The sequence below is a fragment of the Bactrocera tryoni genome, chromosome 5 (assembly GCF_016617805.1).
Source record: "Bactrocera tryoni isolate S06 chromosome 5, CSIRO_BtryS06_freeze2, whole genome shotgun sequence".
In the NCBI taxonomy this organism is placed as follows: Eukaryota; Metazoa; Arthropoda; class Insecta; order Diptera; family Tephritidae; genus Bactrocera; species Bactrocera tryoni.
The window spans coordinates 27,129,041-27,153,840 of NC_052503.1; the positions used below are offsets into that span (position 1 = coordinate 27,129,041).

The 24,800-nt window shown below is 37.2% G+C and overlaps 4 protein-coding genes across 11 annotated transcripts in view; 1 reads left to right on the top strand and 3 right to left on the bottom strand.

Annotated features, from left to right (window-relative positions):
* The window catches only part of LOC120776596 (LIM domain-binding protein 3), a 42,646-nt gene extending 28,792 nt beyond the window's left edge, over positions 1-13,854 (bottom strand). For 4 of the 7 annotated variants that reach the window (XM_040107370.1, XM_040107374.1, XM_040107373.1 and 1 more), the window contains exon 1: positions 13,620-13,854. In XM_040107370.1, coding sequence (XP_039963304.1) covers positions 13,620-13,841 — 222 coding nt within the window. In that variant the 5' untranslated portion in view covers positions 13,842-13,854. Of the gene's footprint in view, positions 1-2,141; positions 2,655-13,619 lie in introns of those variants that run through there. The other 3 variants (XM_040107369.1, XM_040107371.1, XM_040107372.1) reach the window with 3 other exon arrangements.
* Positions 13,855-14,769: 915 nt separating this feature from the next.
* On the bottom strand, positions 14,770-19,247 carry LOC120777464 (nuclear export mediator factor NEMF homolog). The gene is made up of 5 exons (XM_040108788.1): positions 19,192-19,247; positions 18,383-19,130; positions 17,417-18,327; positions 16,155-17,348; positions 14,770-15,156 (listed from the first exon to the last, which is right to left on the bottom strand). The coding sequence occupies exons 1-5, from the start codon at positions 19,245-19,247 to the stop codon at positions 14,958-14,960; spliced, it is 3,108 nt and encodes a 1,035-aa protein (XP_039964722.1). The 3' UTR covers positions 14,770-14,957.
* Positions 19,248-19,729: 482 nt separating this feature from the next.
* LOC120778850 (TBC1 domain family member 13) lies at positions 19,730-21,918 on the top strand. Of its 2 annotated transcripts, XM_040110876.1 has the most exons (8): positions 19,730-19,869; positions 19,935-20,008; positions 20,072-20,511; positions 20,629-20,631; positions 20,715-20,913; positions 20,989-21,190; positions 21,272-21,394; positions 21,573-21,918. In XM_040110876.1, the coding sequence occupies exons 1-8, from the start codon at positions 19,856-19,858 to the stop codon at positions 21,688-21,690; spliced, it is 1,173 nt and encodes a 390-aa protein (XP_039966810.1). In that variant the 5' UTR covers positions 19,730-19,855; the 3' UTR covers positions 21,691-21,918. The 2 variants fall into 2 exon arrangements, with proteins under 2 accessions (XP_039966810.1, XP_039966811.1); XM_040110877.1 differs by lacking the exon at positions 20,629-20,631 and having other exon boundaries at positions 19,731-19,869.
* A 652-nt stretch (positions 21,919-22,570) lies between these two features.
* Positions 22,571-24,565, bottom strand: LOC120779005 (cytosol aminopeptidase). Its single transcript, XM_040111124.1, has 3 exons — positions 23,516-24,565; positions 22,977-23,441; positions 22,571-22,913 (listed from the first exon to the last, which is right to left on the bottom strand). The coding sequence occupies exons 1-3, from the start codon at positions 24,563-24,565 to the stop codon at positions 22,767-22,769; spliced, it is 1,662 nt and encodes a 553-aa protein (XP_039967058.1). The 3' UTR covers positions 22,571-22,766.
* Between the last annotated feature and the right edge of the window lie 235 nt (positions 24,566-24,800).

Below are 24,800 nucleotides of genomic sequence, written 5' to 3' on the forward strand. Positions count from 1 at the left end.
AACGAGCCGAACCCAAAAAAAAAAACACACCAAAGCCACTCAAAAATCAAGGTGATGCTCACTGTTTTTTCGATATTCGTGATATGGTGCAACATGAAATTGTTTCGGAGGGACAGATGGTCAACATGAAGTTCTATTTGGCCATATTGAGACGATTGCGTGAGAACATCTCTCGAAAGCGGCTGAAATTGTGTGAAAACATTTTATGGATTAACAATTTCTGGGTACTTTTTTGTCACAAAGCGTTTGATATAATATTTACTAGAGCACTACTCAAATATCACGATTTTAAGGTCAACATATGCTGATATCAAAGGCTCTCTTAGATTGTAATTATTTTCCGAGATTTTTTAAAAGTGTTTGCTTTTTATTAATAGTATTTCTTCAATTAATAAATCGAGGAACTTTTTATAACTTAATGTACACTTGACAGTAAGCGTTGTCTTAGTTGAATAATGGAAAAAATATTTCTCTGACCAATACGTCGTAGACTCGAAGCTTTTGGAGAGGTCAGTTCGGCACTTAAAACTTTCAACGAGTTTGTATCGCAACTGTATTTTTCACCTCGGAAGACCATGCTCTCGGAAACTATCAACTTATTCACCTGAAATTTTAACTGTAGCTTCACAGTAATATTATATGTATATGATATTAATTATGATATTTAGTTATTATTTCAACTTTTTATATCCTAAACGAAGTCTGTCCGTCCGTCTGTCTGTCTTCCCGTTTGTTTATACGAACTAAACTACGTTTTTGCAAACTAGTTCCTTAGTCTTCAAGATATAAATCTGAAAATTTGCACTTGTGCTTCTCTCCTCAAGTAGTTGCTCGTTTGTCGGTACCGCCGAAATTGGACCACTTTAGCATAAAGCTGCCACATAAACTGATTGATCAAAATCAAATCCTTACACGGAAAGCATTTTGATGTGACAAAATATCTACACGAACTTTGGCATAGAATATTTTTCAAGGCAACGCCCTAGCTTCCTACATATAGTTTACATGGGACGACTTTAGCATATAGCTTTAATTCAAACCGACCGATCAAAATCAAGTTCTTGTATGGAACCTTTGTTTGTGAAGGATATTAACAATTTATTTTACAAAGTAAGGCCTTTTTAGCGACCTACACTAGCTTAGCGAGCTTTTCATTTCCAAACATATGAGTTAAAGAAGTTGAAACTTTGCTGATTTTTCTATTACTACCTATCGGATCTGACTGTGCACCCAAGACTAGTCGATGTAAAGTCTTTTTAGCGATATGCACTAGCTTAACTGTCGGTCGGTTCTAGCCTTAAAGCTGTGCGAGGCACCATTGGTAAATTTGTTGAAGGAAAAATAGCCAAACAATTTTTTCTATGGAAACGACATAATCGAACTGTTCTATGAAGTGCTTATTTACTTTGTCAAAAATTTCTGAATTTCCCCGAACAAAAGCAAAATTAATGAAATTTTTGTTATTAAAAAACTCACTGCATTAACGATGCGCGCAATTTACTTCGGAATTGAATAATGGTGCCAATTAATATGTATGTATGTATGTACATCAAGACACATAAGATCATTTATATATTTTATTTGTGCACTTAAGACAGAAAATTAAATGAAATAAAGTGGGAAATCGCAAACATATTTATTTTGAACTTGCGAACGTTTTCCCACTACGCGCCTCCTTTACACCCCTTACGCTGCATACACACACACATACATATGTATGTAAATTCTTGCAGTTTACAAAAATATTATTGCTTGTTGTTGTTTACTGTTTGCAACTTGTTTTGATTTCACATTTCTTTGTTTGTTTGCCACGCACACATACAGCTCTGCCGTCTGCAGAATGCAATGGCAATGATAAAGGCAGCCAAAGACACAAGCCACAATTTGGCAATCGGCAGCCAAAACATTCGAGGTTCTTCATTTTATATATACTTTTGCCTCTTTTATTTTATTTATTTTTTCTTGATATTTATTTTCAATGAATCGCGTAGCAAGCATATGAACGTCCTTTTTTGTTGCAACGACACACTAAACAAAATCGTGATCTTAAGATCATATTACATAATTATCGCATGAGAGAAAAATTTCCACTGAATTTTTATTTGCGATACTTTCATTTGCGTGCTTAGTCTTATGATTACCCTGGTTATGATGAGCGGTGTATCCAGATCATTGCCACCGACGAGACGTATACCCCAGGGCGTGTCGGGGCCATCACGTCGCAGCACAACAGTGAATTCATGCAATTTCGGGCTCATTGCCTGCCACGAAAAGCACACGGCAAATATATGCGGTTAAAAAACAACAATGAACACTCGGGGGACTCGCGCACAAAGGACACTTTTTGGAGACTTTTTCTCTCAACAGCGGTCAAGACCTCTAAAAAAAAGTACGAAAAGTCACAGCGCGTTGGTGAACTCGCGAACACAATGCAGGCCAGTGGTCTGTAAATGGCAACGTCTTATCGCTGCACAATTTTTCGAAAAGCAATGATGATGACGACGACGACAAATGGACGATATGCGATCTATTGTCGCGCGGGACAAGACAACGACAACGTTCTGCTTCGGTACGATCGGTGGCACTGTGACTACGTTGCAACAAAACGTTTATACACTGAAAATTCGCAGACGATTTGATCGCGCTGAAAGTTGCTCAAGCACTAAATTTAAAAGCGGCAAACAAACATCGCATCGAATTTGCGGCGGAAGCCGAAATGCTTTTATGTCTTATTTTCCTCGACGTTTTTGTGATCATACATCAAACCCCTGCTTGATTAACCCCGCTGCTGCCGGCAGCGCAGTAGCTGTGGAGGGGGTCGGCGCGCTAGTGTTTCCTCTTTGAGGAAAATCTGTGCTTTCTTTGACTTTTGTTTACAAATTTTATGCCTTCGATGGACTTTGTGGATTTTTATTGTGTACACAGTTACAGATTTTACTCGCTAATTTTTGTGTGTTTTTTTTTTGGCGATAAAATCATAAAAAATGGGAACTCAAATAAATTTGTAAATAAAAAAAAATTAAATGCGAAGCAGAAACTAAAACGGATATGAATAACAGAGTATAAACGAATTTATAAGATTTGTAAATTTAGTATATTTACTTACTCATATGTACTTACAACATACAGGGTGTTCCATATTTTATGTCATCTTGTAAACATTGAATAACTGTGTCATTTACAAGCCGATTAAGATATTTAGACACGTTTTCTAAACCTCAAATCGATACAATTACAATCGCTTTAATTCTAACCATGAATCCGAGCAGTGAAATCAAGGAACGCTAGGATGCTATATGTATACAGTTACTCTTTTCCTTTTATGGCGACCGTCCAAAATTGGTTTAACGAGTCTCAACATAGTCTCATGTCGACCAGATTGTCCAGGTGTCTCGTGGAGGATGAGGGAGACTGCGTTAGTGAAAAAGGCGACCGCACAACTTTCTTTCATTTCCAAACATACAAAGAAGTTGAAGCTTCACTGTTTTTTTATTACTAAGTACCTATCGGATCTGACCCAAGACTAGTGAAAAGACGTCTAAACTCCATATTCCTGCCCTGAAGTTACTACGTGGTTAGACTGGTTTGTTAGTTTCGTAAAATTCAGACCAGCTCACCAAACTTTGGTAAACTATTTGTGCAGTCGTAAAATTTTTTGGCTCAAGTTAAAGCTTAAGAGTTCTAGGGATTCATGCGGAAAGATTAAACATTTAACCGCATGTCACTTGCGTCAGTTGCTTGGAAGATGAAATAAAATAATCTCAACACTTCCTTCTCGAATGTCCCGCCGGGTCAAAGCTAAAACACCTCGAATCTCATACTTTTAGACATTCAGGTGAAATTGTGGAAGTAGGTATAAAGCACCAAAGAAGGGTCCAGAGTCAACACGTACGTACACAGCCCCGCAGCAATCAAGGCATTAACCTCGTATTGCATATCGGCCTGAAGTGTCTTGGGAAGCAGGGTAGCAGTGGAAAGTGTTACCAGATGTAAGTATCTTCACTTCTACTGGGTGCCAGGCCCCAAAGGTATCAAGGGCAATGAATGTGTGAACAAGATTACCAAGAATGGTGTACGGCTAACTTCCGAAAATGTGATCAACATTGGGAAACCCGTGCATTGTCCATACGACGATCTCGACAGAAGCGTGGTTAAGAAAATCAAAACCCGATGGAACGAGCTACTTGGGTACAAAACTGCAAAAGTCATGTACAAGACGGTAGAACGGAAGTACACAAATTATCAAAAAACAAAATCCTATTGGCGCTCGATAAAAGAGACTGTAGGAACAAGATGGGAATACTAACTGGTCACTGTCTGGCGGCGATACACACCCACAAGATGGGGCTGACAGATCGAGGAGACTGCAGCAAATGCCAAGAGCAGGGCACCAGGGAAACAATGGAGAATGTCTTGTACACTTGTCCTGCATTAGCAAGACTACGCTTTAAGCATCTGGGGTCCCCACAGTATGATACACTGGAGGACGTATCGACAGGGAGTCTGTTAAATTTCGCGTCAAGCGCAGGCCTTCGAAATGATGACTACTACTCTTGGACTTAGCAAGTGAACTCCATCGCAAAGTACCAAACTGATCTAAGCGTGGCTTATTGTCCTAACATATTAACCAAATTTAACCTAAGCAGGTTGCTGATAGGTTCAAGCCGATCGGTTGATGGCTGATATTCAACTGCAGGAGTTTTAAATGTGACTTCGTAAACTATACATAGCAGTCTAAGTGCTATCGCACATCATCTTAAGGAATCAGCCATCTAACCTAACCCAACCTATCGGATCGCTCTCATAACTAATAGCTCCTCATAGATATTTAGTATTTATACGGCGCCAAAAAATGTTGGCGCACCCTGTATAATCCTATATAATTGTGTGTATGTACATATGTGTTTACACAGGTAAGTGCAATTTAATTTCCTGGTCGGCCCGCAGCTACTTATACGACACGATCTTTAGTAAACTAAAGATGTGTGCACACGGTGCAGCCGCTACACCCCATGAGGGGGCACAAAATGTCTGGCGCACGCCAAAATTTGCAATGTTTTGGGAAAAATATCAAACAAAGAACAATAGAGCTCGATGCAACAACAATACACACCACCAGCGTGGGCCTGCAACGCTCTACAAATATAAATACATACATACATTTTTACATACAAAAATCACGTTGGGTAATTTCACTTCGACAGAAGCAACATGCGCAAAATATTTATATGGAAAGTCGTTAAATTTTATTTGTGGACTTATAAAATGTCCAACAACTATATTACAAAGTTCAGAATTAAATGCTTCGAAATGAAAAGTGTTTGCTATAATTTGGCCGCAATGCCTGCACTAAAGCGGTTTTTATGTTGAAATATATACAGACAAATTTATGCGTATTTGAGGTATAATTCAAGGTCGTTTTAAAAAGCCTAAATAAACAAACGTGTACTATACGCAGCAGGCTAATTAAATCTGCTCATACATTTGCTCACGAGCGACTCACTGCAAGGAGGTGTTCACATGTACGTGCCACGCATGTACTTGAAGGCGTCTTACTTAATGAAATATTGGTAATTACATAAGTTTGTAATGAGATTAATATTTAAACGTTTTTTATATACTTTTTTCAATGGTTGTTGTTTTTGCAGTGCACCAATTTTTTGCAGCAGTCCACACTTGTTCAATATTTTAATAACTTACAAGTGGGTCAAACAAATAATTTAATTCTGCAGAAAAAGCCAAAAATTAAATTGATAGAATGCGCACAAGTGGGTGGATAGATGAAAGAGCAAACAAAATTTATATTTTTAAATGGCATAAAGAATCAGTTTGCAAATGGGTGGTGCGAAGAGTCCTTAAGAAGCGAAAAAGCAATATGTTCATTATTTTTTATAGAAATGTATGTCATTTTGAGAACTAGCCTTACCTTTTAACACAATTTTTTCATAGTTTTAATTCACTGTTACACTCCTATTAAAAATTGTCTGCTTAAACCAAAGTTCAATACTTCAACATACGTATTGAAAAATAGTGTTGATCACCAAGCAATTATGTCCATCAAGTTAGATTATGAACAGACACGCTTATACGATTGTGACATTTTATATTTCGGAATTAGAAAACAAATAGGCATACATAATAATCATCGAAAATCGCTTTATTGTTTTTCAAAATATTTTCCGTTGAGATCTATAAACGACCAATTGTCGGAGCTTTTTTACACCTCTGACTGAGGTATTTCCAAAACATGCATTCTGAACGAATCAACCGCCTCTTCAGGTGTCAAAAACATGTTGACCTCTTGAGTTATATTATATATGTAAATGTACATGAATAAAAAAAGCCAATCGGTACCAAGTTTAGACTATACCGTGGATGACCTATCCAATCGGTGTCATGACGATGTCAGTTTAAGCACAGCATCAATAGATTTCTGAACAACAACTGATTTCGCTAGAGCTTCAGCTTCAATTCGTTTTGGAGTAATCTACGTCTTCGATTGAGTTCACCGTACACTGGTTTTGATGGAGCTTCATCGCTGATTTATGAAATTTCTTTACTTTTTATAAGAGTAACTCGTATTGCGTTCCAGGTCACTTAACCCGAAATCACGAATAACGTACTTGGGGCAAATTTTTTCTCAAACATTTACTGACTGACCTAAAACTGAACTGTTTTAACTTTCAACATGGTTATTAGCGTGGGTCAAGAAAACTAAAATAACGATTTTATGTATTAAATATCTCTGCAAGGCGCGATTTCTCACATCATTTTATAGGGTGATCCATTTCGAGGTTCCCTACATTTTCAAAGAACATTTTTTTACCTTTAATTTTTGGAAGATTATCTCTCTCAAAAATTGGCCGCTGGGTACGTCTCAGATTGCCATCCGTTGAGGAATGACACGCACAAAACATACAGCAAAATATGCAAGGCCTGAATCGAAGCGACATTGTCCGCATAGACCTTAGACTTTAGATATCTCCACAGGAAAAGGTCTAACGGGGTGATATCACACGATCTTTGAGCAAAAATCGACCAGCCCAAAATGTGAAATTATCTGCTCACCGAAGTGTTCGCTCAATAAACCCATTGATTGAGGCGATATGTAGGAAACGGCGCCGTCTTGTTAAAACCAAATGTCGCCGAGATCACGAGCTTCAATTTCAGACATCAAAAAGACGGTTATCATGGCGCGATAATGGTCGACGGTTACATTCTCACCGGCATCATCTTTGAAGAAATATGGATCGATGATTCCACCGGCCCACAACTCACACCAAACTGTTGTTTTTTTGCATGAAATGACAGCTCTTGAATCTCTTCAGGTTGCTCTTCGTCCAAAATTCGGCAATTTTGCTTGTTTAATACCCATTGAGCGAGAAATTACCCTCATCACTGAACAAAATTTGGCTCAAAAACGTTGGAACTTCTTGGAACTTTTCAAGAGCCCATAAGCCGAAGCAATGTCACTTGGGAAGATCGAGCGGCTTTGGTTCTTGCAGGTTTTCAATTTAAGATCTCGATGTAAAATGCGTTAAGTCGTTACATACGACAGTTCGAGTTGCTGCGAACGGAACCGAATCGACTCACCACGGTTTTCGTGTACACTCTCAACTTCGGCTGCTATATTTTCTTCTCTGCGTGTTGGCTTTTCAAACTTTAAAAATTCCCGCGACAAAATTATTATTCTCAAAATTTTTTTATTTTTATTGTAAAAATTGCAAATTGCAAATTTCAAATCAATGTTTAATCGCCTAATTGAGATAATCAAACTTTGTCGCAGAAATTTTTAAAGTATGAAAAGTGGTCTTTCAGAATATGTGATGGTTATTTTTGAGAAACGAAAATTAGTTGGTGAAATTTTAGTTTGAATGAAAAAACGAAAACTCCTATGTACAATGTATGGGAACCTAAAACGAAAACCCCCCTGACCCCTTAGAGTTAAGCTACAGCGCCTGGCTTGAGGGAGGATTTATTGTTTGTCAATCACTAACATTTGAGGGGTAAGAGTTGAAAAAAAAAAAATTTTTGAAGCAATCTCTAATGTATATAGTGTAGAGTCCTACTATCCGGATCAGCTAAAACCTCGGCCCTCTATCCGGAAGAATAGGGCGAAATCCGGACTAACAAAGATACATATCATAAATATGTGTTATGAAAAAATATTTATAACATTCTGTTTGTTTATTATAACAAATAATACACATGTTCCAAAAAAAACAAAAAAAACTTAAACCAATAAAGCATAAAAGCGAATGTAGTGAATAATAAACATGTGATCCGGATTAGAGAATACGGATAGAGAATGTCGGTCCGAATTACAAGGGACATAATAGAAATTTTGAATTTTTTAACCCTGTCCGGATTACAGTGGAATCCGGATTAGGCCATGTCCGGATTAGCGGGCCTCTACTGTACAATTCATAAAGAGTCTGACGATTATAGTCAATGCCGTTGTTTATCAGGAATTAATGCAAACATGTGAAGAAAATGTGCCTGACATTTTGTGGATGTGATCAATTTTAACCTGGACTGGCGATATGAAAAAATTTGCGTGAGAGTATTATTTGCTAAGGCAAAACAAAAAGCGTATTGCGTAAGAGTTTAGTTGAACTCACTGCATAACTATTATTCTGTGAGCAATAAACAAAAGTTATCAAAAACTCTTATCTTCAAAAAAAAAAATCATATATATCCGACCCTTCCTTAATTACGGTTTTTGTTAGTCAAAAATATGCAATAACAGTTATTTTCCGTTCCTGTTTTTTATATAAATTATACATTTATTGCAACTACTACATATTATATGATAATATTGTATATTAGTTAACCAAAATGTCCAACAGGGCGTATACTTATCGTACTCATTGCACTTATCAACATCAAAACATATACATACATATGTACATAAGTACATGCACATGAGGAAGTATACAGGAAAAATTTGGTCCAATTGGAAAATAGTATACGGAATTAGACCCGGTTACAAACCGAGTCAGTATGACGTTGCATTGGACCATGTCGAAATTTAGAATCGTCTTTTTCCTGATGCTGTCAGAATATGCATATATGCACGCACATGTACAGTTATGTGCAATACAATATCTAAACGCTAAAGACTTTCAACGAATTTTAATGCAATTAAATCTAGTTGTGCTTATTTTTATTTCTGTGCCACTGGACCAACAACAATGCACTTAGTGGCTGAGAAGCCGTCTACGTAAAGCAACTATAAATACTGTAATTGAAAAACAAATTACAGAGAGAAAAACTAAATCAAGTGCGAAACGACACGATAAAGCTGCCAATCGGCAAAAAGACGAATTCGATTGCAAATCCCAAATGCAAACTTCTACAAGCAATGCAGTGGTTTATGCAAATATATACATGTATGTTCATGCAAATACATGTATGTATGTACAAATATGCCGCTTGCATTCCGATGCATTCGCGGCGACCTAAATCTTCTCGAATTCAACTCAGCTGACTAATAACCCATTTTATATTTACTTTTGGCCAATTGTTTATCTCACGTTTATCGGCACACACACTTACATACATACGTCTGTGGGTATTTATTTTTATGCGTCTACAAATAAACACAGGTGTGTGTATAGTCACTGTTTTTATTTTAATTTAAAGTACTCGCTAATTTGCCATTTTTTATTTGCTAAACGAACATGCCACTCGTAAAGTCGCCAAATCCGCCGAGCTGAATGGCTTTACTTTTGGTTAGAAAACAAAGTACATACATACATATTTATTTTTGGACTAAAGCTGAGTGGAATTGTATGTTGTCGCAGGATTAAAAATAAAAACAAATGTGTTAAAAAATACGATTTAAAATTAATTGCTGTTAATCAGCCAGAAAATTTACATACACAGCTAACATAGCCATACACATACAATTACCGTATTGTTATACTAAGCAACGAAGCAAACATACTTGTATATATGTACATACATATATACATATAATGCTATACCAAGTGACTACGAAGTGATTCAAATACGAGTACAATATATATTACGAGCAGTTTGAATGCCAAAGATAATTTTTATTTCCAATAGAATATCTGCAGTCCTCAATCGAATAATGAAATAGACTAAGCTACTGACTAAATCAGACACTAGGCTGTTGGCATTATTTGTTGATGAGCGTTCACTGTTAAAAACAAGAAAAATTATTAACTTCGGCTGCACAAAAACTGTAATACCCTTCACATGTTATTAGGGTATAAAATGGTTTTTATCTTGATTTTGATATGTCAGCTTCTTTGGCAGCTACTTACTAAGTATTATGGTCTTATCAGAAAAATTTACTCAAATATTATAGCGAATCTTTTGGGCAATATTATGGCTTCGGGAAGTTAATCCCTTAAAAAAGACATTAACAGTTTAATACAATAACTGGATTTCAATCGGTCAATTTTTATTCCAGCTATATCCTTTATTGGTTCAATATGACGGTTTCGACAAATGAGCAGTTTCTTGGGGATAACAGGACGAGTACAAAATTTCTGATCGGTATTTCAAAAATGGAGGAACTGGTGCACGTACATATGTACAGACGGAAAGACAGACAGATAGAAAGAAAGACGGATATGATTAAATCGACTCAGCACGTCACACTGATCTCTGATATACAAACATACTTTATATACATATACACTTTATGGTATCTCCGAAGCTTCCTTCTGGGTATTACAATTTCGTGACAAATTGAATATACTTGTACGCTGTTCGGAATATAAAAACCATCAATTTTTTACCCTCCTGTACAGTTTTTCCTTAGATAGTGGAATCTAAGCAGCACAAACGAGCTTAAATTTAAATATAATTAAGGACTGTCATATAGTTTTGAATATTTTATAATACAACAACAACACAATCATTGACCGGGTTAATGACAGACACATAGAGCTGTAGTATATACTCCCAACTGACCTCTTCTTCACCATTTTGAACTATTTAGCTCATCTAAACTAGCAATCTTTGAGAGCTTTTTTGAAAAAAGTATTTTATCCACGTTTTATGGTCCCAATAAAATTATATATACATATGTATACATTATCAACCTGACGAGCTGAGTCGAATCAGTCATGTCCGTCTGTCTGTATATACGCGAACTAGTCCCTCAGTCTTTGAGATATCGATCTGAAATTTTGCACACATCTTTTTCTCACCACAAAGCTGCTTATTTGTCAGATATCTCAAATAGTTTTTGAGTTACAGCCTTCTAAAGTTCAGCTGCTCGATTCAATAAGTTCGAACAATTTATCTTTAAAAGCGTTTTTATACCATTTTGTCAATTTTTTATTTATTTCGACCGGACAATAGCTTCTTAAATGGAATTTTTTAGGCTTCATTTATATACATACAATGAAGGACTGTAAGTTCAAGGTCAATACTTTATATGGCCTTTGTGGTAACCATTTTTGATAACTTATAGCACTATTTCCGAAACTCAGAGCGTCGTTTTGGACAAATAAGGAAAAATCGGTAGATATATGTATATATATGTATATAAATATATCTTTCTATATATGTATTCAGTAAGTAAATAATCTTATATACAAAAATTAAACGCTATTTCGTTATGTGACCACATAACGTCAGAACCGCAGCAGGGAAAGATGTGAAAATATACACAGGTATTTCTTTAGTCCTGCAGAAGGACATACAATGGAACCAAAAAGCACACGGAAATTGTAATTAAATTCCGTGAGTAAATGATATTAAAAAAAATGTAGTTTGCCAAGTTGGTAGGACCGTCCTTAATTACTTTGCCAAATATGAGCGCGATCTGTCAACCCGTTTGTTTACAGCAGCCGCTTAAGCTGGTACACCTCTGTAGTGCGTTGGGATTTTTACAATGGATCACAATATCGAACAAAGAATTTGTTTCAAATTTTGTGTTTCTAACCAAATTTCGTGTGCGGAATCGTTGCGAATGTTGAAAAGGCTTAAGGTGATTCAGTTTTATCAAAGACACAACCCTACGAGTAGTACAAAGCCTTCAAAGACGGTCGAGAGATAGAGACATGCCTCATTCTGGACGACCTCTTCAACTGATGAAAATATTAAAAAGGTAAAGGATATGGTGTTTAAAAATAGTCAGGCAACTGTTAGAGTGAAGGGAAAAGAATACGACATTTCTGGTGAGTATCTTCGATTGCTTTTGGTAAATATTTTGGGTATAAAACGCATTCTTGCTCGACTCGTCCCGATAAAGCTTATTTTTTTCGAAAAGAGTCCCTTGGACATGCTTGATCCTGCGAATTCCGATTGCACATTCATGGAGAACATTATAACTGCCGATAAGAAATGCCATGCAACCAAGTCAACAATGATCCGAATGGAAGGGAAAAAACGATCCAAACCAAAAAACCCACACCAAAGCCGCTCAAAAATCAAGGTTATGTTTATTGTTTTCTGCGATATTTATGGTTTGATGCATCACGAATTTGTTCCGGAGGGACCGACGGTCAGTAAGGAGGTCGTATTGAGCGTCCATCGAAAACGACAGGAATTGTGGAAGAACAATTCATGGATTTCACACAATGATAATACACCATCTCATCGAGCAACGATTGTGACCGAATTTAAAGCCAAAAACGCAACGAAACCCATAAATCAACCACGGTATTCACCAGACTTGGTTCCGTCTGATTTTTTCTTGTTCCCCAAACTGAAACTGCCGCTCAGCAGAATCCGTTTTCAATCGATCGAACAGATAAAACAAAATTCGCTGACGAAGCTGCAGGCAATCCCAAAAAGTGTTTTTGAAAAGTTTGTCGAAAACTGCAAAAATCGTTGGCTTAAGTGTATTACATCTGGTGGAGATTACTTTGAAGGCGACAAATTAAATATTGATGAATAATTAATTATTTTGCGTTTTATTTACAATTTTAGGGTATATTTTTTTTGGACTATTCCCTCAGTGATTTATGAAGTCAATAAAAAAGGTAAATTGCCAATTTAACTATTCCATTAAATTATTATCACGATTAATGATGTCCTTGACACCAAAACGCGAGTGGAGCCGCGTGCTTAGGTTATTAATTCAATAAAAATGAACTTTGTTACTAACAGACCGCTGGAAATTATCAACAAACTGAAAGCAATAAATACTACCGCATAATTAGCTCTCCTCTTCTGTGCTATTTTAAAATTTTTATTTTATATTTATATACATACATACACACACATACATATATGGATGAATAACTTCTTGATTTATAATGTCCTTGCACTTTTTAAATTTAAATATTTCGTAAGAAGGATTACTAACCGAAATTTTCATAGAAGAACAAACCGTAAAGCAACAAAAGCACAAGACAACGTAGCACATATGTATATGTAAGTATACATACGTATATGTGTAAACATATGTATTTAAAACAGAAATATACACATTAATAGACGGATGTAGGGTCTTTGGCTTGCTGATAAACTGACCCTGATGATTTGTTATGAAATTGTTGCGGCTGACGCGCCTATCGGATGTCCAATAGGTAAACACACGAATTTGGGTTATGGCACAGCAGAGCAAACCCAGTATGAAGTTATATATGTATGTATATAGTAGTAAATAAGCGCTACAGTTAACTCACCTTGGATGCCCGAACTGGAACTGTAGCTGATAACGTGGAATTCACTGTGGGTGGATCATCTTTGAAATGCACATGCTTTTTAACACTATTCCGACGACTGGTGCTGGAGATGAGTGAACTTTTCCTCCGACCACCGGCACCGGCGTAACGTTCGAAGATCTCCTCGTCGTGTATATAATCCGGCACGCGCCAAAATGCAGGACGTTTATATGTTGTGCTCATTTCACTAGTGACTGGCCAAAAAACAAAACGCTGACCAGACGCCTGCCTCACCTTCACTACCAACCGACACAGTGGCAACGAAATGAGATTTTGTAAACAAAATTTCAACAATTCTACTCATTGCGAGCGAATTTTAGGAAAAAATAACTTAATTTGAGAAATTGGAAAAGATCGCGCAAAAGCAGTACAATTATTATGAGTAAATATGTGGCGTATATTAAATGATCTCTATTGGTTTGTTCATACTATGTGCGTATGTTTGCATTGAAAGAGAAAATCAAACAAATTTATATTATTTCGCACACGCTACAGTAATGAATATTAAATTGTGTGTATGTGTGTGTGTGTCTGTTTGTGGGGGCGCACAGATTTATGAATATTGGTATTATATTAAGGCTAATATGGCTGCTTTGATTTCGCACTCATGTGCACATGTATGCATGTATGCATGTATGTGTGAGCATATCCACAAGCAACTTATATTAATTTATTTGACTGATTCAACAAAATGAGTAAAACAGGGAATAATGATCCAGCAGCTGTTTGCTCATTACCAACAAACACGTTGATATGTATGTATGTGCGTCGATGGAGCTACTTTCGAGTTGCTGTTGTTGTAGCGAGGCTACTTTCAAGTGAAATATACAGCCAGTACTGCCATCATCGCGGCCGTCATCGGCACTTGTGCCTTCATTCCTCACATGCCAATTTTATATAAAATTCTTCATAAGTTGTCAGTGACCTTTGTTGAAGGTACACTTGTGGCATGTGTCTCGATATTTCCTTCCGTTGTTATTTTGCCGACTTGATATTTTGCTGCACAGTGCTTGTGTAATGTTTGAAGTACTCAAAATTACATGAAAGTAATATATACATAAACATATATGCATATTTACCGTTAACAATCTTTTATTCAGCAATAAATAAATTCAGTTGTATTTGTATATATATTTCCTTGTAAACCAGCACATCAATAGCGTATAATACTATTTAATTAAATCAACGAACATTAAATATCATGGAAATTATTTTTAATTGCTTTTATTGTGTAGCAAGCCACTAAAGTTACCTAAGCATAACAGTATGTACAAGCAACTGCGAGCATTCATCCGCCCGTTACTTTTTAAATTTTTGCAATTGTGGTGCCGATAATTTGACTTTGCCCGGTATATTTCGCGCCAAAGCTTCTTCCTTGATGCTTTTTAGCAAATCCTTTTCACGTGTGCCGCAATTTTTATCCTTGGAGAACATGGTTAAGGCAGTTTTAGCAGCACGTCCACGTTTACCCGTGCCTGGTGTGAGCTTGACGCGAAACCTGCAAGTATTGTATAAATTTGGTATAGTTTAGGTTTAGTTAAGAGGTTGAAGTACATATAATTGATCATAAAGATCATAAAGACCCTCATAAATCGACAAAACACTTTGAGCCTATCACAAATTTGTTCAGGCGGCTAATGTCAGTTTCGGCTATATCACTTGGGTGGCCGAAGGTAAGAGGCCGAGTCTTGGTCAGGCTGGAAAGTGGAGCAGAAAGTATCATCCATACAACTTTGACAACTAGCGTTCGACAATATTTTTAGCCTTACCGCATGAATGCCTATTAGACAATGCTCAGCAAGATCTGCTAGGATTTCGATAGTATGAACTTTGCTAAGTAGTTCAGTAGATAATCCTACTCTAGGCCTAAAGGATCTCGCAGTCGCACAGGATCTGGTCATCGCCTGCGTCTGACAAGCACGCGAAGTTCATAGTTCCAGTGTTAGAACGCAAGTTGAAGACAGAGATCCTACTTATTCTCACGTATGTGGAACAAGCGTGCCTTCTTTGACTAGCTCAACGACTTTGCTGTTACGTGAAATTTTTACTGAGGACAGACCTTCCTCGAATAAATTTTGAGTGCGTAGTAAGCGAGTTCAGCGCTATTATTGACACTCTGCTTCGTAGTTGAACTTCGGAGCAGAACGTCTACAGCACTTAACAGCAGCCACTTCTGCCTGAAAAAACATTACAGTGGTCTGGTAAGCCAAGGCTATGCTTGACGGAAAGCTCCTCAATTCCCACGACAGCCGGTTCTACGCACCGGAATTGACTCGGATTTCATCCGACCAAGGGCTGTTCTTTCGGCGATCTAACCCCGTTTGGATCGGTAAGTGTTAAGTGTTACGGAAAGCTCCTTACTGCAACTGCTCCTCCAACCTTCCCTCCTAGATTTGACTCCCTCGTGAAAAAGCTCATTACGTCTCTTACCCGCGCCCCCGTCGGTATGTGAGCACGAAATATGTTATAGACTAATAAAATAAGGCAAATTCTTACTTGTAATTTTGCAATGCTTGATATGGCGCCACCACTGGGATGACGAACAATAACTCGTCGCCTTCAAGCGGCTGTCCGGTAAGCGCATCTAACATGGCCACATCGGCACCTGCAGGCATATCGTCGTCATCCACCTCGACTGCACCTTGGGAAAGTTCTTCTTTGCGCGCAAAATTTCGCCTTTCCTTTTGTGTGTTCTGCATGTTCAGCTCTTCTTCGGCCTTCTTTTTAGCTAAATCAATTTTATCTTTACCAGCGGAATTCAATAACCTCATACGTAGTTCTCGTTCCTCCTCATCTTGATCCTTATATTTGGCTTTCATCTTCTTTAGTTTACCACGCTGTCCACGCTTCATATTGGAATTCTTTGAGTCTTTTTCTTCGGCATTTTGTAGCTGTTGTCTTAATTCTTGTTGAGTTTTACGTTCTTTTTCCTCTTTCCGCTTTTTAGCGTTTTGTTGTTGTTTTTTACGTGGTGCCGCTGCCGGTATTATTGTTGCTTCTTCTTCCTCTTGCTTTACAATGGCTTTGCCGGTGGTTTTCGCATGTTCAGCATTTTCGGTGGTCGATTCCACAACAGAATCGGTACGTACAGTTATGCGTCCAGTGTCGTGTTCAATTTTTACTTGAGTATCTGGAAAGTTGGTTGAGTCTTCCGATGAATCTGTATCTTCAGCGTTTTCATCGACAGTCTCCAGTTGTTTTGCTTTCAAATCTTCTTGCGATTTTTCACTCTGTTCAGGCTCTTCATCCAAATTTATTTCTACATCTTCATTTAGTCCCAACTCTTTCAAGCGCTGTTCTTGCTCCTCCAGTTCATGTTGTTCCTCCTCGAAAGTACGCAATTTTCGCTCGCCACGATGTCGCTCCACAAAACTGTCCTCCAATTTGAAGAGCAGACTTAATCCCATTATCAAGTGGCAGGATGGCAGAAAATTCTTTTTGCCACGTATCATGAAACTGCCAGTACCTAGATATTCACCAGAGGGCGCCGTCTTAGTGACTTGATCACTACGCACCCAGTACGCGTTAGTCACTACCTTGGCATCCCAAGCTACACTGTATGATATAGCCATCGTGCCAGCTTCTAATAATGTCTTTGGCGGCACCTCAGCGCCGGTTGGATTCCGAATGACAACACTTGAGGCACCTTGAATTTCAGCGTGCACGTAAATGTCTGTGGGTCTCATGTAACTGCAAGCAAGCGTAATTTATACTTATACTTATGTTTAAATTTAAAAAAAATAATAAAAATAGTTTACCGTTTCACAATCAGTTCGTTTTGTTGTGCGTCTCTGCCACCAATGACTAAATAATTTTCAGAGCTAATAAACCAATAAAACTTTTCAAACCAGTAGACTTTGCGCGCTTTCGAAATTGTGGATATTATGCGCACTTCTTTTAATGTTTGCTGCGTCTTGCGTTCGGCTGATTTCAAGGCTTTGTTCGAAGCATCGATTGTTTTCTGTTCTTTCTTCGCGGCGTAGCGTTTTAGATCGTAATACTTTCTTGCATTTGCCCAAGCTGATAGCGCCAAATCCACATCGACCACCAGCGTTGGTAAACCATCAGCGCCGTCCTCATTATTATCGGCATCATCGGAGTCGCCTTCCTCATTTTTATAAGGATCTGAGAGTCGCAATGAAATATGATTAATTTCTAATTTCAGTTTTGTGATTGCCCCAGCTATGGGATCATCATCAGCTTGCGCCTCTTTGACCACTTTTTCAATGTCCGGCCATGACATTTGAGATGCAATGAGCGATTGAACAGCGGCTATTGCGTGTTCAACTAACTCTTGATTACAGGTTATAAGTTCGGCTTTTTGTTTATCAACTTCTTGAGATTTGGTTAAATTGTCAAGACGCTTTGCGTGATCATTCTTAACGTTGGACAACTTTTTCAAAGCTTCTCGTTCTTGTTGTAAAGTTTTCAGATCGATTTTTTGCGCTTCCTGTGTGGAATAAAACTCATCCACAGCCAACATGAATGTTGCAAATTCTGCTCGTGGTTGTCCTTCAAACTGTGCAAACGGATAGGAATGGTACTCGATATTTTGATAAAAATCCTCTTTGGCGGCTTCGGCGGTAGTTGCAGGTTTCTCCTCGCGTTTTTGTATAACAAAACCTTTCGACACAGATAAGCGACCTTCAGCAAATATCCGAGTAGCTTCCTAAAAAAAATTATGTATACAGACAAATTTCAAACTATTATATAATATAAGTTACCTGTATTGCTTGAACCAACGTGGGTAAATCAGTATTAATATCAAAATTCCGCATGTTCATTGATTTGCCTTCCCTTTTCTTTTGCTTACGCGATTTTTTACCACCACCACCACTTTCAGCTTGTTGTGTTGTAGTTTCTTCTTCTGCGGCCGTACTTGGATCTTCTTTCTTTTCTATTATACAATTATCTAGTTTATATTTATGTAGTACATGATCTATCACAGCCGGTCCAAAATCCACTTTTGGCATTAGCAAACGTCGCAAATTGTCACCGGGTTTTGCTGTTTCTATCAAAGTGCGCACATCATTCGCTGTTAAGTCAACAGCTTGTTCTTTCGCACGATTTGAAGGATATTTTTCACGAACTGCAAATCGTACTTCTTCACCTTCATAATGTGGTCGCAGAATATACAAAATTGTAAATTCATGGTCAGTGAGTATAATATTGCCCCTATCGTAAAGCTCAACAATAACATGGTATGCAGCTTCGCTAGTACCAAATTGCAAATCAATTATACGATCCATGCCTAGTTGTTCCAACTTTTCCAAACGTTTGTTTTTTAGATGTTTTCTCAGTTTCATACTGAAGCCCGAAGGCGCGACGTTCTTTGGCCATTCAAAAGCTGTTGTGTGAAATCGTATGCCAGACTCAATTAAGAGCACTGTTTTGCTTTCGCCTCCTTGAAATCGTATCAAATATGTTTTGTTGTCGATGTCATAGATTTGATTTACGCGTTGTCCAACCAAGCTTTAAGCAACGAAAATTAATACATACATATATGATTCATACAAGTTTATCTAAAACTTACTTCTGCAACTCGGTGACACCACAAACTATATCATATGTATTAAAGCGTGTTTTCATTGCTTTAATTTCGTTTTTTGTGTTTCAGAATGATTTGAGAATATAAGTAAGTTTAGAATAAAATAATAAATTCTGATAAATTCCTTGCAAATATCAACTGACACGTTTCCTGGTGTCGTTGCTCAGCTGATTCCTATCAATATGGTAATGCCAGCTGGTTAATTTTAAACATAACAGCTCACAAATCTTTTAAAACTTTTATTATAAGAAATTTTTCTTATTATTGTAAATATAACTATTTCCATTCAAAATAATGTAGCGGGCGCAGTATTATTACGGTTATTGTATATAGAGATATACACAAATGACGCTTAAAATATCCGCCCTACAAGATCTAATAGGGTATTGTCTATGAAAATTGCACCACAGGGTGACCTGAAAGTTTATGTGATTTTTTGATGTGGCCACATTTCCTACATTTCTTTTAAGCGAAATTCGCGGAATATGTGTTTTGGTTCCTAATTCGTCAGCTGTGTGCTATGACATCTGGAGCAAAATCTGTAAATAATTATAACAAAACGTCTCATCAAAACAACGCCTCCCCCTATAGGAAATATAAGTGAAAGTTTACAGTTTTTTAATAAACATAAAAACATAATTTATTGTCAATGTTTAAGGCACGGTAAGCTCCATAGATATAAATATGTTATCAAACCGTTATAAAACTGACTAAATTTATTCTAAAAGTGTTAAAGAATTTGAGGAAGCACTAGAAGGTCCCGATATTGACATAAATGCACTGCGAAACCTTTGTTTTTATGGTAAGCTTAAAACTAAATACATACATAATTTAACAAACGAAGTAATGAATTTCTTATATATAGGAATACCTGACATAGGTAGTTTCAGAACAACTTGTTGGAAAATACTTCTCGGCTACCTAGGACCTAAACGGAGCACATGGACTGAAACGCTTACCAAAAAACGAGCATTATATCGTCAATTCATAGAAGAATTAGTACTACCACCTGGTCTGAATGGAAACGACAATCAAGATAATACAAATACTGGACTTAATGATCACCCTTTAAGTGAGGGGCCTGAAAGCGCTTGGAACACATTCTTCCAAGACAATGAATTCCTCTTGCAAATCGACAAAGATGTTCGACGTTTATGTCCAGATATATCGTTTTTCCAACAAGCAACTGAATACCCTTGTGACATTGTGGTGCATAGCAAAGGGGAACGAAGATTGCATCAACGTGTTGTCCCCACTATGTTGAGCTCAGCGAATGTAGAACGCAAAGGCTTAGGAATTACAAAGGTAAGGGGCATATCCATAATCGCACAAATAAATGTATAGTTTATGTAAAGAACAAACGAAAAACTAATGTAAAACACGTTTATATTTTGTCATGCTTTCCCTTCTTACAATAAGTAGCAGGTAATTTCAAACTAATACGTATATCACTTCATATTGTAGTTTTTACCACAGTACGTTTTGACTAATACTTTCCAAACTTATAGATAAATCTTATAACAAAGCGTTCTAATGAAAATTACGTGGCAATGGAGGAAGGACTGGAAGCACATTGGGAAGTAGTGCAGCGCATACTCTTCCTTTATGCAAAACTAAATCCAGGGCAGGGCTATGTCCAAGGCATGAATGAGATTGTTGGTCCAATATATTATATTATGGCCTCTGATCCTGATCTGGAATACCGAAGTGAGTGTAATTTTATTTTTGTCTTTTATAGTTTTTCTTACTTCACAGAAAAACAATTTATTTGTTATTCTTTAGAATACGCTGAAGCCGATTGTTTTTTCTGCTTTACCGCATTGATGAGTGAAATACGTGATTTTTTTATAAAAACCCTCGACGATTCTGAAGGCGGTATAAAATTTATGATGGCAAAACTAGCTAATATGCTTAAAGAAAAAGATCCCGAAGTCTATAATAAATTAAAAGAACAAGAACTGCATCCACAATACTATAGTTTTAGGTAATTATTTTTCTAATAACAGTTATAATTTAAACAATGCTTTCAGAAATTATCTGATCTTACTTAAACACTATATTTTAGATGGATAACGCTACTGTTATCACAAGAATTTCCATTACCCGATGTGGTGCGCATATGGGATTCTGTTTTCTCCGACGAGCGCCGTTTCGAATTCCTAATAAGAATATGTTGTTCAATGATTTTGTAAGTTATTTTTTGTTCATTACATTTACACACCACACCAACTATTATCATAGCGTTTATGGCTTTATACTATCAAATCCTTCATTTGTTCTCAATCATTTGACATTTCATTGCTGGTATTAACATTTACATGGATGAATTTTTGATTAAAAAAAATTGTTTTCCGCAATAATTTCAGAATACAACGAGAACTCATACTTCAAAATGATTTTGCATCAAATGTAAAATTATTGCAAAATTATCCGCCTATTGATATCAACATAGTGTTGTCGCACGCCGTATCTTTAAATGGATAATACAGATTGTAATTAATTTGTAAAAGAAAAACAAAACAAATATTATACACATCCCAAGCCAATTTTTACACGCCATTCTTATAAGGCAAACACTAGTTATAACCTAAAAAATACATTTTTTTAGCTCTTAAGAATCTTCATTTATAATTTATATACTCGGATTTATAGTAGCTATGCTATATGTATATGAAATAACTCAAATCCTTTTACTCGAAATGTTCATTTAATATAAATAAATATTTATCTTTTTAATATATTTTTTACCCAATGAACAACTTACAAATAATTTTCATGTTTCACTTAAACCGTTATATTTACATGCAAGTCAGAAACAACGCCTGTTTTCGTTTTTTTTTTTTTTTTTTTTTTTTTGAAGACAGAGTTTTAATAAATAAATAAAAAAAATACTGTAAATATAGATCAGCGATTCATTTTGTAAAATTTTGAATTTCCCTGATTTCGTAGCGATCTCCAGGAGATTTTTCTATCGCAAATCCGAATGCCAAAAGACAAAAAAAAAACTATATATGAATACAGGTAATGATCGAAGGACTATTCAAATTTTGGATTTTTAACAAATGGTGTGTTCTAAGTTATTTTTTTTATAAAATTTGCACTTCCGAGTTGCTTAAAAAATCGAAATTACAATATTATCAAAAATTTTATTCTTTCTATTTGACAATAATATTTAGGTCGTGTGAAAATTTCCAGTCGATCGCCGTAGTGTGTTCGAAGAACTTTCTCTTAACGCCTCTGAGAACAGCGTTTCTCTGAAAATCAAATGATAGACCCCGAGCCCCAATATTATGAATATGATTTCGAATTTGAAAATTAAAAATAATATTAAAAACATTCCATTGTTCGATATCTTTTATACAAAATATATTCTGGGACCGTGCCCTATATTTATTCACTAAAAGTTATTGTTAGCAGACATATTTGAACAGTTAATTTGCATTTGCTATTTACGAATTACGGTACGAATACGCGTTACAATACACACATCAATTTTTGAAAAATAATATATATCACTCATCCGTTCTCAGGCTGTCTTCATGGCTTAGTTTTGTTGTCACCTACTTTTTGACGTTCAATTTTGGCGCTGTATCTTTGCATATGGTCTGTGCTATGAACTCTATCAAAGTGCGTGTGGGCCTACCGGCCATACCTTTGCGTATATACTCGAAAGCCTTACCATTGGTCACCATGACGTTAGTGGCATCCTGAAATCGTATGAGAAATGTGTATAGTGACTAAAAAATTAATTAGTACCCATAAGTTCTTACGATATGCATCCACTGACCACATGGCACAAACTCTCTCAAGAAAGCAGCCGCTTTACATGGGCGTCCACCACGTCCCAATCCATAGTTCTGCACGTCGCTTGAGCCACCTGATGTTACTTGCTTAGTATAGAAATTCCATAATGGGAAACGCCATACTCGGTCACCAGTATGCATGCTGGCATGTTTGATTTGTTGCCAAAGAATTTCCGAGTTAGTGAAGACGCCGCAAGCAGCTTCATCCAAAGCGTTACGCATCATACCCGAAGTAGTACCAATATCCACAATAAACTTGGGGCAAAAATTTTGCGCGTACAAGAGCGCATCGGCTAACACTAGCACATCCTCATGATCTGTACCCTGAACTTTAATATGTTTGCCATTCATAGCTTTGGTAATGTCACCGGGTCGGAACGAATTACAGCCCATAACGTTTTCGCAAAGTGGAATCAAACCACGTATGTTTACCTATTACCAATCAAAAACAATAAACAAAATTCATGGTCTAGTCAAAATCCAGGTAATTACAGGTTTTTACTTACCGGTAAACGTAAACCCGCAATCGCTCTACATGCAGCCACTACCACAGCCGCTCCCGTCATGTCGCCACGCATATGAAATAATTCCTGTAGTTTCTTCAAACAGAGACCACCACAGTCATAAGTGATACCTTGTCCTACCAAAACTATTGGACGCTCCTCGGCCGAGGTACCGTAGTAGCTCAGCTCTAGAAAAATTGGTGGCTCACAAGAGGCCTTACCCACCGATAAGAAAGCGTGCATAGATTGAGATTCGGCCCAGCCCTCCACCTTCACCTCGACATTTACACCCGACTTACATAGCACTTCGACAACTGTTTGTGCAAAAGCGGTGGGTGTGAGCAAGTTGGACGGCATTTCTTGTAACTGTCGGGTTAGATTTTGCGCAGCGGCCTTTTGTAAACCGATTCGCCAGCCTTCAATATCACAAAGCTCATCTTTGTGCGTGTATAAATCGATTGCCGGAACGACTATACGGCGCTTGATTTCTCTTAGTTCTTGATAGGCCCATATACCTAGAGCAGCACCCTCGGCAGCCGATTCGGCATGACCACAGTTCTCAACTTCAATCTTTTCAGTATCAAGATACGCTAACTCCATAGCCGCTTTAGCCACAGATCTACGTATCGCCTCCTTTTGTTCATCGAGCACTTCATACGAATTATAGCCTAAACATTCCTTACCTAAACCCACAACGGCCACAGCTGAGTAGTAGGGTACTTTTTCTGGTTCAACAGCGAATAAAATACGCGCTTCACCACGCTTCGGCATCGGTCCCGACATGCGCAATACCTCCAGTAGACGGCCAGCTGTCTTTTGTACATTATACCGCCAGGCAGACGGCGTCAAGATACCCGCATCTGTCTTATCGTCCTCGTCGGCATAGACGCCCAAAATTAAACCGCGTGACGGTGGATCGGCACATATTTCGGTTTGCTGCAATTGCAACAATTGATTTATAGCCGGCGAGACGTACGTACGTAGCTGCGGCAGGATGCGGCTAACTGATTTAAATACATTGCCGAATGATTTGGGACGCAGTAGACCAAACATTGTGATCGGCTTGAGTATACAGATAAAAAAAAATCCTATTAAATATAATCGCGAATATTTTTATTAAATAGATTTACATATATTTTTAAGCAAGAAAATTTTATTTAAAAAAAATTCTACAAATAAATTTTCTCTATGTATAGTCGATTGGAAATATTTCGGGTTACTGGCTGGTAAAGTATTACATCGTTTCAAAAAGAAGTACATTTGTATGTTAAAGAAGCCGTTGTAAACA

What these genes read in the sequence shown, in the direction of transcription:
- LOC120777464 (XM_040108788.1), bottom strand. Translation starts at nt 19,247, where the DNA reads ATGAAAACACGCTTTAATACATATGATATAGTTTGTGGTGTCACCGAG. An exon ending in CGTTGGTTCAAGCAATACAG is followed by an intron (nt 18,328 to 18,382) that starts GTAACTTATATT and finishes AATTTTTTTTAG; the next exon opens with GAAGCTACTCGGATATTTGC. An exon ending in CAAGCATTGCAAAATTACAA is followed by an intron (nt 15,157 to 16,154) that starts GTAAGAATTTGC and finishes CAATACTTGCAG; the next exon opens with GTTTCGCGTCAAGCTCACAC.
- LOC120778850 (XM_040110876.1), top strand. An exon ending in GCGAAACCTTTGTTTTTATG is followed by an intron (nt 20,009 to 20,071) that starts GTAAGCTTAAAA and finishes TCTTATATATAG; the next exon opens with GAATACCTGACATAGGTAGT. An exon ending in TCCTGATCTGGAATACCGAA is followed by an intron (nt 20,914 to 20,988) that starts GTGAGTGTAATT and finishes GTTATTCTTTAG; the next exon opens with AATACGCTGAAGCCGATTGT.
- LOC120779005 (XM_040111124.1), bottom strand. Translation starts at nt 24,565, where the DNA reads ATGTTTGGTCTACTGCGTCCCAAATCATTCGGCAATGTATTTAAATCA. An exon ending in TTGCGGGTTTACGTTTACCG is followed by an intron (nt 23,442 to 23,515) that starts GTAAGTAAAAAC and finishes GATTGGTAATAG; the next exon opens with GTAAACATACGTGGTTTGAT. An exon ending in GTGGTCAGTGGATGCATATC is followed by an intron (nt 22,914 to 22,976) that starts GTAAGAACTTAT and finishes ATACGATTTCAG; the next exon opens with GATGCCACTAACGTCATGGT.